General features: G+C 43.8%; 2 protein-coding genes across 2 annotated transcripts; one reads left to right on the top strand and one right to left on the bottom strand.

The window, feature by feature from the left end:
- Positions 1 to 7,789: 7,789 nt before the first annotated feature.
- On the bottom strand, positions 7,790 to 9,253 carry LOC120104344. Its single transcript, XM_039115268.1, has one exon. It carries the CDS (start codon positions 9,251 to 9,253, stop codon positions 7,790 to 7,792), a length of 1,464 nt encoding a protein of 487 aa, XP_038971196.1.
- A 3,509-nt stretch (positions 9,254 to 12,762) lies between these two features.
- Positions 12,763 to 15,646, top strand: LOC120104343 (receptor kinase-like protein Xa21). The gene is made up of 2 exons (XM_039115267.1): positions 12,763 to 15,002; positions 15,273 to 15,646. The coding sequence occupies exons 1-2, from the start codon at positions 13,142 to 13,144 to the stop codon at positions 15,644 to 15,646; spliced, it is 2,235 nt and encodes a 744-aa protein (XP_038971195.1). The 5' UTR covers positions 12,763 to 13,141.
- The last annotated feature ends 3,223 nt before the right edge of the window (positions 15,647 to 18,869 follow it).

The raw sequence follows: 18,869 nt of genomic DNA, 5'->3' as shown, positions 1-18,869 counted from the left end.
AAATTGAGCCGAATAACTTTTCAACCACGATCGGTTCAGAATTTAACGGCAATGCAATCAATAATTTTTAGTTAAAAAAAAAAAAGGTCTACGATGGGTCCGATATATACAGTCAAATCCATCTCTGCGAAGAGTACTATTTAAAGAGGTGGCTTTATTGTTCACACAATCAAGCATTTTACTCTTGGACGACCAACCCAGCTGGCAAATAATCTTGTGCATGTCACACCAAGATTAACATCCGTTCCTCATCCAGGCAACAGAGAGTTGCACTCATGCTGCATTGCTACCTACACACAGTCGAAGAATTTTCGCACGATGTACCCAGGAAAGAGGAGAACCGAGACTTTATTACCGGGTGAACGAAGAAGAAAAAAAAAAAAAAAACGAAGTCTTCCGCACGTTTTTTCCTGTACAGAGAGAGAAGGGCTTTAATTAATATCTCATTCAACTACCACTTATTGACCATGCCAACTTTCTCCGATCACCGTCGACAACTCTACATCAATGAACAAAAGTTTCGTTCCGGGTGATGCGACTTGCTGGTCATTACAAGCCAACCTGATGTTGATACTGGAGAGTCAATTTGCCATGCTTGGTGACTTCATAGCAAGTGGCATAAGAACAGAAATATTACTCCATAGCATCGGTTGGCCCAGATGAAGCTATATGATCGCCTGGGTGCGGAAACGGCTACACTTTCAATTTTACCTCCATTCATCAAAGGCGCGTGAATATAATATCTCCCACTGTATTATTTTTTCTTAAAAGCTGGTTCCAAAATATATAATATCTAAAAAAATAATTTTGACATACTTAGTTGACAATGAAAAAATAGTACAATCCAAATGACTAATGTTTAGTTGAGCATCTACTTTATTAAAAAGGTTATGTGAAATATCTATTATACTTTTAATAAAAAAATATTATTCATAAATTTCGATGGCTTAAAAGAGTTGTTTTGGAAAAAGAAAATTAAAATTTCAACTGGTTGGAAAGTAGCTTTTTCGTGTTTCTTATGATTTTTTTTATAAAATATGAAAATCTTATTTCAATGAAGATTCTACTTTTTCATTACTCTTCTTTAAAGACTCCAGCGAAACAAGAAATTTTTTGTTTTTGTTTTTCTATTGATAATATTTTTCTTCCTTCTATTTTTGCAAACTAAACGAGTCCTTAGAGACTTCTTCTTTGCATTGCATTTGCAGCAAAAGTGAAAACAGTCGAGCAATGCAGCTTCTTTCTCATTTCTTTGTTTGATGAAAGGGGAAGCTTAGCCACCCAAATTTCTTGTGTATGTATATAAAGTTACGAGTTAGCCATGTGGCTAGAAAGGAAGAAAAGAGTGGAAGATGTGCTTTGAGAGAGCCCCATCAACCATCCACAGAAAACCTTCAGAAACATTTCCACCAGTAAAGATGGCGACCTATTGAAGATAACTATCACTACAACAAATGTGAGTTTTGCCGACTCTGTTTTTCCGACGCTAGGGAAAAACGTCGGAAAAGTTTGGCTCAGCGCCAACCTCTGCCGACACTTTTACCAAGCGTCGGTAAATCTAAGGAAACGATGACGTGTTAAAGCGTCGGTAAAAAATTTAGAAATGACGACACTTAAAAGCGTCGTTAGAAAACATAAAACCCTCCAACCGTTCGCCCAGCCCCCTCTCCTCCATTTTCTATCGGTCGATGCCCTACCTGTGCGTGCGCCGACTTCTCACCTCCATCGCGAGCCGTAGCTTCCCCGCTGCCGTCTTCCTCCTCCTCCTCCTCCTCTGAGGTAACCCTCCTCCTCCTCCTCCTCCTCGTCCTCCTTCTCTTCTTTGTTTTGTTCTTGTTTTTAACGCTCGCCCGGCCCCCTCTCCTCATCCTCTCTCGATCGATGCCCTAGCTGCGCGCCAACATCAAACCTCCATCCCGAGCCCTAGCTACTCGGCCGCCGTCGACCTCGCCGTCGTCTGAGATAAATGATCCTCATACTCTCTTTTAACATTTATTAATTGCATATTGATTGTTTAGTCCGAGCTTGGTACACCGAATGCATTTTGTTTTTCAGGCAGTATCAGAAATTTTTCCTAATTCCTGTAGGGAATATTGTTCACTAGTTGAGGGAGATGCAGATACAAATCCCCTCTTCTTTTACTCTTTTAATAGTAAGTGTGGTGGAGTCACCTCTGCAATAATTGGTTTGATCTTTTCCAGCAGGTGTGAAATACCTTTCTTTTTCCTTCTAAGAGAATGGAAGTCCAACTCTCTAAGAGGAAAATACTTTGGTTGAGAACTTTGCCATGGCAGTTTGCTTCGAATCGAGAGTGGCTGCCCTTCCGCTCTTTTTTTTTTTTTGGTACATCCGCAACTCACACACAACGGGTGTGAGTGTAGCCCATAGAGTCAGAAAGAAGCAGAAAATGCAAAGGAGATGGGATGGAGTCGTGACTTCCCAGATAACACCTCCAAAATGATTGGCTGCATAGGAAGCCACCCAGTTCATAGCATAGTTGGCCTCCCTGTACACATGAGTAGCCCAGTATGCAACATATTCTCCTAGGAGACGGCAAATATCGTGGATCAATTGAATCTTCTAGCCAAACTGCCCGAAACTTAGAATCTCCTCGATCACCATGGCAGCATCTCCCTCAAGGATGATGTGATCCGCACCCAGCACCCGTCTCGCATAGGAGACGCCCTCCCAAGCGATTCTGACCTCAATCCTGGTGACAGTCTGGTGAAGATGTGCCAGCCCCCAGCCACCACTAATCTAGCCTGCTGGTCCCTGATGACAAACCCGGCGTCGCTACATCCATCCACCGTGACACTGCCATTGAAGTTTACCTTAAGAAAGGTAGGGGGTGGAGGCTCCCAGGAGACGAGCGTAATCCTGGACGCTACAAGAGCGGAGTGAGAGCTCCAGATTTTTCTAGTCAACCCAAGGGACGACGATGCAAAAATGTCAAGGACCTCCGCCGCATGACGTAGGGCCCTATCCACCACCGCACTTGGGTGCGCTCCTCTATCCTCAAAGACCTGGGCATTCCTATCCAGCCAGCAGTTGTAAGCCAGATAAGCCGCCCTAATCCCCTGCTCCAGCCGGTCGGGCCGTCGTGAGGACTCCACCAAGAAGATCAAAAAATCCTCGAACGACGCCCACTCCTAATATAGATCAAAAGAACCTGATGCGCACTCCCAAATCAGAGTAGCCTGCTAGCAGCCGAACAAGACATGGAATATAGACTCATCCTCCTCTTAACAGATCCCGCAGCTTGGGGCGAAACTCACACCCCTCTAAGCCAACACTTCTCTGGTGGGCAGACAACCCTAGGCTACCTTCCAAACAAACAACGTCGCTCTTTCAAAATGCACCAGCTTACCACCGAAACAAGGCAGTCCCATGCTGATTTCATTGTTTTTGGTAGGCCCTTTCTCCGGTCAATCCAAAGTTTGTTCATAGTGTCTGGAAAACCAGCAATCTAAGAGTTTGAGTGACCTTCCTCCATATTGTTAGAAAAATATAATCAAGAAATAATAGTGCTGCAAACTTTTTCTCCCTCTTTATTTTTGTGTAATTAAATAGGATATCACTCACCAAGAAAGAATAATCTTTACATCAGCAATTATCAGGCAAAATAATCAAGCAATCCATAAACAAGAGACAATACAATTTATTATATAGAAAACCCTTCGATATGAAGGAAAAAAATTACGGAACCTAGTCCAGCTAAAATCTTCCACTATTTAGAATAATAGGATTACAATAGGTCTTCTCTAGACATCAATAAGATTTAATTTTGGCTTTCATAACAAGAATGAATTTTAGCAATAAATAATAAAATAGAGAATAAACCTCACCAAGTGTTAATATTTGAAATAATCAATAGAGAAAACTTTTCAAAGATCCATACCATTCAATCTGTAACTCTAATACCGAAAACAATATACTAAAATTTTAGCTAAATATAGATAAAATCAACTATCGGACCATCCGACAAAGTAGTATTTTTTTTTCTCTCTTCTTCTCCTCAATTTTCTTCTTGATTTTTTTTCATCGTTTCTACAGACCCGTTTCTCGGTTTTTGGTGATTACCGCACTCCCAAGCCAGGCCGTTTGAAACTACCATCTTTTTTTTATTATTATTTTTAAATGATGCGGGTCCCACGTGACAAGGGACCACACCAAACGCATATAGATTGTGAGAATGATCAATTCAGTGATAGGTGGTCTGTTGATTCAGTGTTAGAAATAAAATGCCACTATAAATATGTATTTGAGTGTTAGAAATAAATATGTAACTACAAAGGCATCATGATTTCATGGTATAAAATGTCCAAATGTTATCATGAAACGTTCCAAGTGCCTAGGTATATATTTGAGACATCAAAAAAAATTCAAAATTGAAAGAATTGATGCAATTCAACTACAGGACAAGACTGTGCATTGAAAATGGTGCTTGACCAGGCAAGGGTACTGCTTCTTCCTTTAGTTCTTTAATAATTCATGCCCAATTATTGTGCATACATGTGCTGCAATAACAGGTTTACAGGTAGGAGTGACCGCCCTGGTCACAATTTAGTGGGCCATATGTTTGAAATGGATCCTAGCATTCTTGAACTCTTTATTTTCCTCAGCAAATAGGAAAGATCATTTTCTACGTTTGCTTTGATGGAAGATTTCTTGGCTGAAACTTATTTTCAGATCTCTTGTTCTGATGCTCTTTATCTTTTAATCCACGAGCTATGCAGAGAACAAGGCACAAGCATGTATTAGATGAGAAAGTGTGATTAATGAAGGTTATTAGGCTTAATAAAAGTAATCAGGCTTCGCCTAAACTTTCTTAAGTTGTAGTTAAGCCCATAATCGGAAAAAAGGGGGTAGGAGTTATTTATCTTTTCTGCTACGAGGTCCTCGGTGTAAAGCATGCATATCTTAATCAAAAAGATTAACGTCCCTTCACCTCCCATGCAACAGAGATTTGCGCTCGTGTTGCCGCCTGCAAACGGTGGTCCAAGAATGTTCACGCGATGCGTCCAGGAAGAGAAGTACCAAGTCTTGTTTTTTTTTTTTTTTTTTTTTTTTTTTTTTTTTTTTTTTTTTTTTTTTTTTTTTTTCTTTGCTTAAAACGGGTTCTTCAAACAACGCGTGTCCGAATACACCCAAGAACATCAAAATACAAAATCTCGCGTAGCGCCGATGGCAGCTCCCGCTCTCCTGACCATAGGGCGTAACCCGAATGGTGTGCTACATATGTAGCTACCCAGTCAGCCGCCCCGTTGGCCTCCCTGTATACATGCTTAGCCTCAAAGGCCACAACATCCCTCACCATCAACCTAATATCCCGGATCAAAGGATGGTCAATGCTCTCCCGCCGAATCCACCCAATGACAGTGGATGAGTCGCCCTCCAAGATGATCGAGCTAGCCCGCAATACCCGCCGCGCATGGCAAAGGCCGGCCCAGGCAGCTCGCAACTCCGCCGCTGGCACTGATATGTCAAATAGCCGGCAACCGCCCGCTGCCAGTACCCTAGAATGAGGGTCACGTATGACAAAGCCGGCACCGCCTCGTGTACCACTGTCTAGTACTGAACCATCAAAATTGACCTTGAGGAAACTCGGGGGTGGGGGCTCCCAGGTGAAGAACACCGTCCGAAGAACTGCCGGAGCAGAGAAAGAACCCCAGGTGTCCCGAGCTATCAAGGTCGTATCTGAATGGCTGGTAGGTCTGGACTCCATCGCCAATACTCGAGCGGACTCCGCAACAAACCTCGGCGACATCCTACGCTCGCCAAAGGTGCGAGCGTTCCGTGCCAACCAAATCTGGTGGGCGGTGCAAATCGCTCGGGTAGCCTCCAGACATGTCCGGGGGCTAGCCAGCCACTGACGAATCATCTGTAGAAACAATCTCCTCTCCCGCCAGACCTCCTCTGGGATCCCCGACCACTGCCATGTCTGCCTCGCCCAAAAGCATGCAAATAGTGCATGGTCAACTGACTCATCCGCACCGCAGGCCCCACACTCCGCAGGGATCCCCAAACCGCGTCGGCTCAGCACAGCTCTCGTCGGAAGGCGGTCCCACATCACCTTCCATAGAAAAAGTGCTGCTCTCGGATGGAGCCTAGACCTCCAAATCCAGGCACCATCCCATCCACTCTCATGCTCGCACTGAATCACCCAGGCCAGATCACCCAGCCCAACACTAGCCCTGCATGAAGTGCTCCAAACCCTGACATCTGGGCCCTCGCATCCTGGTACTGGGAGAGAAAGGATCCTCTCTGCTAGGTGTGCTCCGAACAACTGATGGAGTCTGTCCACGTCCCACTCTGCCCTCCCTGGTACTAAGAGGTCGCACACCCGGAGCCCCACTGCTGCCTCGAAATCCACCGTCGTCGGCCAATATCTCAAGGGAATGGTATCTACCCACGGGTCATCAGTCACCACAATGGTCCGGCCGTCGCCCATCAGCCACCTGGTATGAGCTAACACGGTCGGCAGGTACCTCCCAATCTCACGCCACATGAAAGAAATGCGGCGACCACGCCGTGCCACCTCAGGGCTCCCCCGGCCATATCTAGCTGCCATCACCCGACTCCAAAGCCCATGTGGCTCCAACAAAAAACGAGCTGCATGCCGTGCAATGAGTGTCTCCCGCCGCTCCAGGAGGGACTGAACTCCCAAACCACCCTCACTGGTGGGCCGGCATACCCGCTCCCAGGCCACCAAATGTACCCCATGACCCCCACCATGGGACCCCCAGAGGAAGCTCCGAAGAAGACGTTCAATCTTCGACAGAGTCGTCTTAGGGACCACAGTGTTGGCCATGAGATATACCGGCATGGACCCGAGCACTGATCTGACAAGTGTCAGCCTCCCCATCATGGATAGAGATGATGCCCTCCATCCCTCCAGCCTACTCTCGACCCGCTGCACCAACCCCGAGCACTCCGCCACTCGTAGCCTCCGGCCTGTGATGGGAACTCCCAGGTAAACCAGAGTCCCCTCCTGCTCGGGCATCTGCAAAATACTCCTGATCTCCTGTCTGACTCTGCTCTCTGTGCTAGGGCTGAACTGGATGGCTGACTTCGTGAAATTTATTCTCTGACCGGATGCCGCACAGTAATCTGCCAACACTCTGCGAAGTACACGTGCCTCGGAAACCCGCGCCCTGGACAAGAGAAGACAATCGTCAGCAAAAAGTAGGTGAGAGACAGGTCCCGCCCCCGGTGCTGGAACGTAGGTCTCCAGCTCCCGGCTTGCACACGCCCTTTGGAGGGCACGGGACAGTATATCAGAGCAAATGATAAATAAGTAAGGGGATAAGGGACATCCCTGCCGCAGCCCCATAGTAGACTCAAAAAACACCGAAGGTGTGCCGTTGACCAAGATTGAGAACTTTGGCCCCTGGACACACCCTAAGACCCATCCAATCCATCGCCTATGGAAGCCATAAGCCTCCAATGCCCTCCGGAGAAAGCTCCATCTGATCCTGTCATAAGCCCTCTCCATATCCAGTTTGACTGCCATCAAACTACCCCGCTTCGATGCTTGCTGGAGATCCCACATCATCTCCTGAGCCAACAAAACATTGTGGGAAATGTTCCTTCCCGCAATGAAAGCCCCCTGCTCTTGGCTAATGATGCCCGGCAGTAGGGGCTTTATCCTGCCCACCATAATCCTCGCCACAACCTTGTACAAGGTTGTGCACAAACTGATGGGCCTAAAGTGACCCGGCTCTACTGCCTCTCGGCGCTTCGGAATGAGCGTAATGAAGGTGGCTTTCCAATCCTCGGGCATGGCTGCCTAAGTGAAGAAACACTGAACAGCCTCGATCACAGCTCCCCGAATGATACCCCAATATCTACGAAAGAAGAAAGGAGGAAAACCATCCGGGCCTGGAGCTTTGTCCGCTGCCAGCGCCCAGACTGCCTCCTGCACCTCCTCCGCCGACACCGGCCGAACCAGGGTCGTATTCTCATCATGTGCAATACCTACATCAACCCGTGGAAAGTGGTCATCAGCACCAGGGCCTACATCCTCAGTCCATCTGGCGCGGAAAAAGTCAAGTAGAACCTGTCCAACGGCAGGCTCACCCTCCACTCGGCGGCCAGACCCATCACGCAGTGAGTGGATCATACTCCGCTGACGCCGAATAACAGTCGTCCGATGAAAAAACCTGGTGTTGCGGTCACCCTCATTAACCCATTGGACTCGAGACTTCTGTCGCCAGAAAGTCTCATGCTGCCGTAGCAGTGAGTGGTGCGTCGCAAGAAGCCCCCGGAGATGAGTCATGTCATTCTCCGGGAGAGCACCCCGTAGGTCTTCACTCCTCTGTAGTGCCGTAATCTCCTCCTCCACCCCCTCCAATCTCCGGAAGATATCGCCCACTACCTCGCGATTCCAACGGCGAAGCCGCCGTTTGGTCAGCTCGAGTTTGCGTGAGACTCGCCGCATCGCATCCCCCCGCACCGGAACACGCCACGCATCACGAACTATGTCCCAGGACTGGGGGTACGAAAGCCAAATCTTCTCGAAGCGAAAAGGACTATGGTGACCCGATACCGATGAGGTCGAAATCAGCAAGGGGCAGTGATCTGATGCAATCCGGGGTAAGTGGCTAACTCGGCAGGTTGGGAAGCGAAGGATCCAGTCCGAGGAAGCAAAAGCCCTATCTAGCCGCTCCCAGACCCTAGCACCGCCAGGTTGATTGTTGCACCAGGTGAACCGCGGTCCCGAAAAACCTAAGTCCACCAAGCCATTTAGCTGCACAAAGTCGCGAAACTCCCTCCTGTCAATCCTATCAGTGAAAGGCGCACCACCCCTTTTTTTATCCGCACTTTGGATACAATTAAAATCACCAACCGCCACCGTTGGGATACCCTGGGCTAGCAGGTTGGTAATCTCTCGCCAGAGGGTTCTCCTGACCCTGTAATCCGTGCTCGCATACACACCACACAACACCCAAGGGTCCGCCTCAGGTTCCGATACAACCATCACTACCTGTTGAGAACAGTTGTGGAAGACATCAATCCTCGCCACCCCCCGTCTCCACAGGATCAAGAGGCCACCAGACAGCCCCTGGGACTCGACTGCGTAGGTCTCCCAGTCCCTCCCCAGGCGTCGCCTCAGTCGACCAAGCCCATCACCAGACAAACGTGTCTCGCAGAGATAACAAATCTCAGGGCAGTGGAGCTGTACTAGCCGTTTAAAGGAGGACATGAAGGCCGGCTTGGCCGCCCCCCTGCAATTCCAGGCTAGAATCCTCATGGATCAACAACTGCTCGATCGGCCTCAGGTACCTCCTCCCCCTGGGCCTCGGGAGCTATCTCAAGCTGACGGCCTAAATCCCCCAGCTGCTCAGCCTCACCAGATACCTCGCACATGACTGCCGCCCTGATGAGTCGCACGACAGCTGGGTGGACCCCCTCTGCCGTAGGTAAACCCGTAGGGCAGTCACCACAGGCATCTGCATCCGGGAGACCCTCATGTGGCACCTCTCCGAGCGGCACCCCTGTCGCCTCATCTCGTGGCGTCAGAGGCTCTACCAGACCTAACTCCAGTGGCATCCCTGGGCTAGCCACGTGCTGCTCGCCCAGAGCTTGGGACAGGGTGCCAAAACGGTAGACACCATCAGGCCCTCTCCCAGGGCCCTCAAGTGAGTACCAAGTCTTGTTTACCGGGGGAACAATTCAACAAAAAAAAAAATCTTCCACACGCTTGTTCCGGGTGCTGCAACTTGCCGGTCAGTACCAGCCAGCCTGATGTTGATACCGGAGGGTCAGTGTATACCATGATTGATCAGTCAGATAACGAGTCTTGAAGACCAGCTTCGATCGAGAGGCTGGTATCAGCTCTCGGAGATTACTCCACAGCAAGTCTAAAGATTTTAATGGCACAAGTGGAAACAGCGGTGCAACGCAGCTTTCTTTCTCGAAGCGATATGGACTTGAATATCTTGCGTCATCTCTTACGATTTTCAGGGCCCAAATAATTGAGCATGAAAAAGTAAATTACGCATCAGATTATCATATTTAATAAAAAATAGAGGAGAGATAATAAAATAAATAGTTGATCTCATATCTATTTTTAAAGGAGAAGGTAAAATACATACCACTCAGAGGTGGTATTTACTTTTCCACGTTGGATTACCGAATAAAGGTAATATGGAATATCATTTATTGATAGCAATGCCCTCACTTATATTATATTGATATTATATTAATTACATCAATATAATTAATATTAACTATATTAATATATTATAAATATATTAAAAATTTATAAATATTAATATATTTATTAATAAATAATTAGCAAATATTTATTAATTATCAATAATCTAATTTATGATTTATGAATAATTAATATATTCATGTATATACCAAAATATACTAAATTTTCTTTATAATAGAAAATATATTTTCTAATAAATGTATAATTAATTTAAAATATTTATCAACTCATGTAAATATATTTTAATATTTGAAATAGCAAATATTGATAATGTTTATGCATGTGGGCTATAAATGGCCTAAAAATTGACTGAGAAAAAATGTTATTACCTGAATTGTTTATTTAAAAGCATCGTTGGTAATTTGGCAATATTCTTATATAAAATTTACCCTCAACCAAACAAAGTAATCTTTTTGCAATACTATTTTTATAGTAATTTTTCTGCTAACCAAATATAGTGAAATTTATTTTTCTCTGTAATTATTTTTTTAGATAAATAATTTTCAAAAATCATTAGATTACTTTGTAATACAAGTCAACCTAATGTTGATATTGGAGGGCCAGTCTACCATGATTGATGAGTCGACAACAAGTCTTGAGGACCAGCTTCGATCTCTCATGGCTAGTACTAGCTCTTACAGATTATTCCACAGCAAGCTAAAAACTTTTCTACATTGCATTTAAGGCAAAAGTGGGAATAGTTGTGCATCACAGCTTTTTTCTTCAAGCGACATAGGACTAAAATATCTTGCACATCCTTTACGTTTCTTAGAGCCTGTTTGGTTGGGGGTAATCTGGTATAACAAAAATAATTGTATGTCAAATTACCATATTTGGTACAAAATATGGATGAGAAAGATAGTAAGATAAATGGTGGGTCATATATCTATTTTTTAAAAGAGAATGTAAAATAAATACCACCAAGAGGTGGTATTTGCTTTTCCATATTAGATTACCAAACGGGGATAATCTGATAATGTCATTTCTTGATGAAACTACTCTCACTTATATTATATTAATATTATATTAATTTCATTAATATCATTAATATTAATTATTAATAAATAATTATTATTATTAAATAATTAATAGATATTTATTAATCATCAATAAATATACTTAGAATTTATTAATAATTAAATGTTTATTTACATACTAAAATATACTATAATTTATTTATAATAAGAAATATATTTTTAATATATGTATAATTAATTTAAAAATATTTATCAACTCATGTAAATATATTTTAATATTATAAATAAGCAATATTGATAATATTTATGTAAGTGGGCTATAAATGGTCAACAAATGGATTTAGAAAAAAAAATATTACTACTTGAGTTGTTTATTTAAAGGCATCATTAGAAATTTAGCAATATTCTTATATAAAACCAAATATAGTAATCTTTTCCCAATTATTTCTTAGAATATTATTTTTACTAACCAAATATGATAAAATTTATTTTCCTCCGTAATTATTTTTTTGATAAATAATTTTTAAAAATTGCCAGATTCTCCTGTAATATAAGTAAACCTGATGTTGATACCGTAGGGCCAGTCTAACATGATTGATAAGTCGATGACAAGTCCTGGTGACCAGCTTCGATCTCCCATCGATCGCTGGTGTCAGCTCTCGTAAATTATTCCCCAGCAAGTCTAAAGACTTTTCAACAGCTGCTCAATGCAGCTTCTTTCTCGAAGCGACGTGGGACTAAAATATCTGGTGTGGTCCCTTGCCCTTCCCAGTTGCTTTGCTAGAGGGCCGCCACCCAAGCCAAGTCCGTCCAAATAGAGACTCCTCCAGATTTTTTTTTTTTTGGGTAAAACGGCAATTCCTCCAGATATTCACCGGCCCATAAATCCTACTATAAAGTTTGCATGCATTTAGAAGGTTTCATCCACAGCCTCCACCAAGCTATATTGTTCATTGTTTTCCTCTTGACATCCTAGGAGCGCCCATGGGATATCTCCCCAACTCACAGAGGGCATGCTCTTGGTGGTCTTCTCTCATGCGTGCAACTTTTCTGCTCTTGTGTCCTTTTGTGCTCTCATCTCCCCAGTCTCCTGCTATCACCACCAGCACTGCAACCTCCTTGGCGGGGAACAACAGCAAAAGCGTAAGCGACCACTCAGCTCTCATTTCATTCAAGTCCAATATATATCATGATCCATATGGGGCTCTGTCCTCCTGGGACAACAAGTCGCTTCATTTCTGCCAGTGGCAAGGCGTCACATGTGGTAGTCGGCACCCTGAGAGGGTAATTGCTCTGGATTTACCCTCCCATGGCCTGTCCGGCACCATATCACCATCCACAGCCAACCTCACCTTCCTCAGAAGACTGAATCTCCAAGAGAACAAACTCGACGGATCCATCCCACAAGATCTTGGCCATTTGCACCAGCTGCAACATCTCAACCTAAGCATGAATTCTTTACAAGGACAAATTCCATCCAGTCTTGGCAACTGCAGACATCTGAGTTGGATTCACTTAGGCGACAACCATCTCAACGGACAAGTGCCCCATGAGTTGGGATCACTTCCTCAGCTCATCGGCTTGATCCTCCGATCGAATAATCTTAAGGGAACTGTCCCAACATCTTTGGCCAACCTCTCCTCTTTGGTCTACCTCGACTTGTCGCACAACATGATTGCAGGCAGCATCCCACCTTGGCTGGGGAACCTGACCTCCATCACCATTTTTGTTCTTTCAAGGAACGCTCTGTCAGGGGGCATTCCATCTTCATTGTGCCGTCTAACCTCTCTTGCTAGCCTCGATGTATCACAAAACCAATTATCAGGCATGATTCCTCCCTGTCTCTACAATCTCTCAAGCATCCGTGTCTTGAGTGTGATATCCAACAGTCTCAGTGGGACCATCCCATCTGACATAGGTTCTTCCCCACTTAACAAATCTCGACATGGCCGTCAATCACTTCACCGGACATATCCCTTCTTCATTATCCAATGCTTCTGGACTGCTTGACATACAGTTCCAAGTGAACAATCTCCATGGAAAAATCCCTCGTAACCTTGGAACCTTACAGAACCTGTCACTCCTGTTCCTTTTCGGGAACCAACTAGTAGCCAAGGAGGCCGACGATTGGAGCTTCCTTGCTGCTCTAACCAACTGCAGCAAATTGAGAGCACTACATATCAGCAACAACAACCTCTCTGGTGTCTTACCCAGTTCCATTTCAAAACTCTCCACAGATATTATGATCCTTGTTTTTTCGCATAACCAGATATCTGGAAGCCTGCCTTCAAATATGGGGAACCTGAAAAACCTGATAGCACTTGCCATGGATTCAAACCTTCTCAGGGGTAATATCCCTGCATCTCTTGGAAATATTAATGCACTGCATAAGCTGGATATGTCTGACAATAATTTCTCCGACCAAATTCCACCTTCACTCGGAAACATCAGTCAATTGAATTGGCTCTCTCTGAAAGGAAACATATTAAGCGGAAGCATTCCAACCCACCTTGGAAACTGCAAGAACTTGCAGTATTTAGAACTCTCCTACAATCAGCTTACAGGCCCAATACCCATGGAGATTCTTAGCCTGTCTTCTCTATCCCAACTCCTAGACGTATCACACAACGCATTACAAGGGTTCTTACCTTCAGAAATTGGCAACATGATAAATGTCAATAGCCTCGATGTTTCTGAGAACAGATTGCATGGTGAAATCCCTGATAACATTGGCGAATGCGTGGTCCTCGTAAACCTTAATATGAGCGGTAATTTTTTTGATGGGGTAATCCCGAAATCACTGGCCAATCTAAAGGGCCTTCAATTTCTGGACCTCTCAAGCAACAACTTGTCCGGGTATGTACCAGAATATCTCCAAATATTTCACTCGCTCCAGTTTCTGAATCTCTCTTTCAACGACCTTGAAGGTGAGGTTCCGCTAGGTGGGGTCTTTGCAAATATGAGCGCATTTTCGCTTATTGGAAATCGAAAGATCTGTGGTGGAATTCATGAACTGCACCTGCCACCCTGCCCCTCTACCCAACCCCATGGGAAAAAACACAAAGCTGCTATCTTGTCAGTGATCATCTCAGTTGCCAGTGGAGTTCTAGGCTTAACTATGATTCTCTTCTTCATGGTACTTTATCGGACTCGAAAGACAAGAATGAGACGTCCGTCCATGGCTACCATGAGAATAGAACATGTTAGAGTCTCTTACGCCGAATTGGTCACAGCAACTGATGGGTTCTCTTCAGCAAATCTGATTGGTGTTGGGAGTTTCGGTTCTGTATATAAAGGGATCATGGATTGGGATGATATAAAGGTGGTTGCTGTAAAGATACTGAACCTTCAGCAGCAGGGGGCTTCAAGGAGTTTCATAGCTGAATGTGAGGCCATGAGAAGCATCCGACACCGGAACCTGGTCAAAATCATAACTGCATGCTCTAGTGTTGATTTTAGAGGTAATGATTTCAAAGCATTGGTTCTTGAATTTATGGAGAATGGAAGCCTGGAACGATGGCTGCATCCGGAAGTGAATGAGCAATGCCCGATGAGGAATTTGAATTTAGAACAGAGAGTAAGCATAGCCATTGATGTGGCTTCTGCACTGGATTACCTTCATCATCACAGCCCGGTGCCAATCGTGCATTGTGATCTCAAGCCGAGCAACATTCTTCTGGACGGTGACATGACTGCCCGTGTGAGCGACTTCGGGCTAGCGAAGTTTCTCTTTGAATCTACTAACTCATTCTCCATATCTACTAGCTTGGCGGCGATAAAAGGATCGGTTGGATACATCGCTCCAGGTGAGACTTCATGTTCAAATTTTTCTACTTCTCATTTTCTTCCTACGTAGGCTAATATAGACTAATAATGAGCAGCTAAAGACAGATGGGCCAATCTGGCTCATTCATTATAGTACAACATATTTCTACCTTCTGATTTGAATTTATGCTTCTAATATAATCTTTCGGTGGCATAGAGAAATGATCTACTTCTTTGTTTTGTTTGTGGAGCGATTTATCTTGAATGTTTAACTATGTTTTTGTCGTTGTCTTTGTGCAAACATTTATCAGAGTACGGTCTGGGAAGCCAAGTATCGACCCGAGGAGATGTGTACAGCTATGGAATACTTCTCTTGGAGATATTTACTGGAAAGAGACCCACTGATGCAACCTTCAATGAAAGCCTAGATCTTCATCGATTTGTGGAGATGGCTTTTCCTACTCAAATTATGAACATCGTAGATCCGCAGTTGATACGAGAGGACTACGAAATTATCAATGGCATACAACAGAGGTGCGCTAAACAACACAGGATACAAGAGTGCTTAATTTCAGTGATGAGCATTGGTCTTCAATGTTCCAACAAACTACCCAAAGAACGAATGCATACGAGAGAAATTGTAAAAAAAATGACTGCGGCGAGAGAGATACTTGGTGGCGTCTAAAGTCATAGAGAATGATCCACAAATATTAGTAAGATATTATGAAGGCTTACGCAAACATACGTTATATGGCTGCTGTTACTTCCCTAAGCCACTTGTCGTTGCTGTCGCATTCTGTGCTCATCCCCTTGGACCTGTTTTCATTTTCCGGTTTGTCTTTTGTCTTTGCCTGCTATTGTTTGAGGGGGGCCTCTTTGGATGCTCTACTATCACTAGGCCAAGAGATATCGGGATAAAATGATCCATAGATTTGAAATGAGCCTTGTCATAATTGAACCAAGTCTTGTGTTTTCCTTGACATATCGGAGAGGTCACTTTCTACCTTCATCTTGCTTGCGATTTGTATATTTCTACCTCTTATTAATTATGATGCTTTTTATCTTTTAATCCTTCGACTAGGTGGATAAAAAGAAACATGTGGGTATAAAATGTGCTGTGATTAATGAAAGTGATTACAGTTAATCAAAGTGATTAGTTTTGTCTAATCTTTCTCAATAATATAAAGTGTGCTAACTGTGTACAAAATGAATATAAGTATGTATAAAATAAGGCATTCGTATAATGAAATATGAGAGACTGAAAGATGAGATTAAGTATGACTACATTATTAAGTCAAGTCCAACCCATAATCAAAAATAAAAGAAAGAAAGAAAGAAAGAAAGAAAGAAAGAAAGAAAGAAAAGAAAAGAAAAGATTGTTGGAGTTACCCTCATGTAAGGTGTTCTGAATGCCGGCCCGGTGGTATTGGCATGCTGCATCCCTGCTGAACTGTGACGCAATTATGTTTGTCATCGTTGTAAAACCGCATGATCCTATGTAGGAGGGCTTTCCAATGCCCAGGACATCAAGAACAAGCAGCCGGAGAACACTTGCAGGAAAATTTATGCAGGAGAGAATAGAAAAACTTTATTAAATAATAAAAGCATCGCAACTTGCTTTTAAAGCATACTTCTCTCTTTAAAGACAATTAACCCTAAGAGGCAGTAATCGATGGCAACCATGGTGCAAACGGTGGGCCGAGATTTATGATTCGGATGCCATATGCATGATATTATGGTTCCTTATGGATATGAGGGTAGCCTAAGAAGGCTTGGTTTATGGAGTCATACATCCAATGTAATTCGTTCGGACGGTTATCAGCCAGTTAGCTGATCATTTCAGATTTCCATCCGATCCTAGGAGATATGATGAGGATCATTAGTATCCTACAGTCTTTATAGATTATCGATGTTTACAGGCCGGGAAGACAAACAGTGGAACAAAATGAATGACCTTCTATATTGCTAGATATTCAAATTCAGTTAGTTGGGATATGACCTATACAGTATCTACCTAGTTGCGTGATATATTGATAGCAAACACTCAGAGCCGGCCCAATCCTTGGCACCTAAGGCACCAGGGCAAAAAAGGCCTCACAGCCCCACCAACCATGGAGGTAATTGACCCAACGCTAGGATTCCCAGAAACAAGTAATTGATGCTCGCGGCTTCCTTACAAGAACGCCCCACCAAATAGACATTAATCCAGCACCTCATGTCACTATTTAATTTAGAAGGGCACAAATTAAACTACTTGACAGTAATTGATGTCTCAGTTTGTCTTTTCCCTCTCAAGCACAAATTCCAATTTCCAAAAAAGGTCTAAATAAAATATATAACTACTTCACTGCCTACCACCAACTTGCCTCTGGCCCAAGCCAGCCAAATTTAGAAGGGCAGGTGGGTTGAGTCAGACCGAGTCATATATGATCTCAACCTAATTTAATTTTTTGTTTAGATTTTAATATTGGGCTCAGACTCAACCCAATAAAAAATTGGATCAGATTGAATTGGGTCCACGGCTACAATTTTTGACCCAATAGATTATTCGGATCGGATCGGATCCATGCATAACTCGGTCCCAACCCAGGCCCACTCGACTTTCAAAAATTTTGCATGCTTGTTTCAGCTGCGTGGAGTATCAACTAGCGAGTACGATCACCAGCATAAAACTATCAAATTGCAGCTGGCAGCTGTGAGAGGTAACGCAATATAACCTTTTATTTTTTGCCTTCTGGTCTTTTTTTTTTCTTATAGTTTCCACCAAGCCTTCCTATCTAACTTTATAGCCTTCTCTTCAAATGTCTCCAACTTCTTTTTTTTAAATTTTTGCGTCTCATCCTTTTTCTTCTTTTCTTCCTCTTTTTGGTTTTGGTGGGCCTGTGTTTCTGTTGGGTTTCCCAGTGCCCTAGGGCGCAGCGGAAGATACGGGATTATAAAATTTTCTTATAAAACCCATTATATGAAATCCTAATAAGCCAAGATCGCCTTAATAGTATAACCAAATAATGTAGAAAATATAATCTTGGTATAGAAGAATACCTATCACGCTATATCCAATATGTCTGAAGACGTCCTAAGGTGCCCAAATGTTCACCCTCCGATGTTGATCCACACAGGAATGGGTTCAAGACTCTAGCTCCACCAAAACTTGATTCTAATTGTTCAATCCTTCCAAAGGATTTAATTGGCTAATTTTCCTTCACTTCCTTCTTCCTTTCTACCTCTAAAACATTCACTAGCCTTTTTGTCCTAAAGAAGACCCTCTTGTCTTGGGTTAGGACAAAAGAGAGAGGCTTGTAAGAAAGAAGGGATAAGGGAGAGAGAAGGAGAAGCTTTTTCTTGGATGATCTTTAGAACCCCAAGGCACCTCCTTATTTATAAGAGATGGAGGGATGCATCATAAAGGGATGCATCCCATCCACACACCTCATCATGATGAGGCATGTGCCAAGAGAGGCATCCCATCATGATGGGGTGCTAAGGAGAAGGGTATATCAACTTCTTTCTCATGTCTCCCTCTTAAATCCTGATGATCCAAGGGCCCAAATGCAGGAAACCAAAGCCAATGGTCCAGATCTAGGCACCATCTAATGGTCCAGATCAAGGCATCATCATCCAGGGTGCCATCCAATGGTCCAGAAGCAAGATGCCATCACCGATGGTCCAGATTCAGGCGCTGAGCAACGGTCCAGATCTTCCATCCAGAGAGCCATCCAGTGGTCCAGATTCAGGCGCTGACCAATGGTCCAGATCCTTCATCCAGAAATCCATCCAATGGTCCAGATGAAGGCGCCAACCAGTGGACCAGATCCTTCATCCAGGAAACCATCCAATGGTCCAGATGAAGGCGCCAACCAGTGGACCAGATCCTTCATCCAGGGAGTGATCCAATGGTCCAGAAGTGA

Source organism: Phoenix dactylifera, chromosome 17 (assembly GCF_009389715.1).
Source record: "Phoenix dactylifera cultivar Barhee BC4 chromosome 17, palm_55x_up_171113_PBpolish2nd_filt_p, whole genome shotgun sequence".
NCBI lineage: Eukaryota > Viridiplantae > Streptophyta > Magnoliopsida > Arecales > Arecaceae > Phoenix > Phoenix dactylifera.
This window is presented reverse-complemented; position numbering and strand designations above follow the sequence as displayed.

Coding starts and splice junctions, on each gene's coding strand:
- LOC120104344 (XM_039115268.1), bottom strand. CDS start 9,253: ATGAGGATTCTAGCCTGGAATTGCAGGGGGGCGGCCAAGCCGGCCTTC.
- LOC120104343 (XM_039115267.1), top strand. CDS start 13,142: ATGGCCGTCAATCACTTCACCGGACATATCCCTTCTTCATTATCCAAT. Junction 15,003..15,272: donor GGTTGGATACATCGCTCCAG/GTGAGACTTCAT, acceptor AACATTTATCAG/AGTACGGTCTGGGAAGCCAA.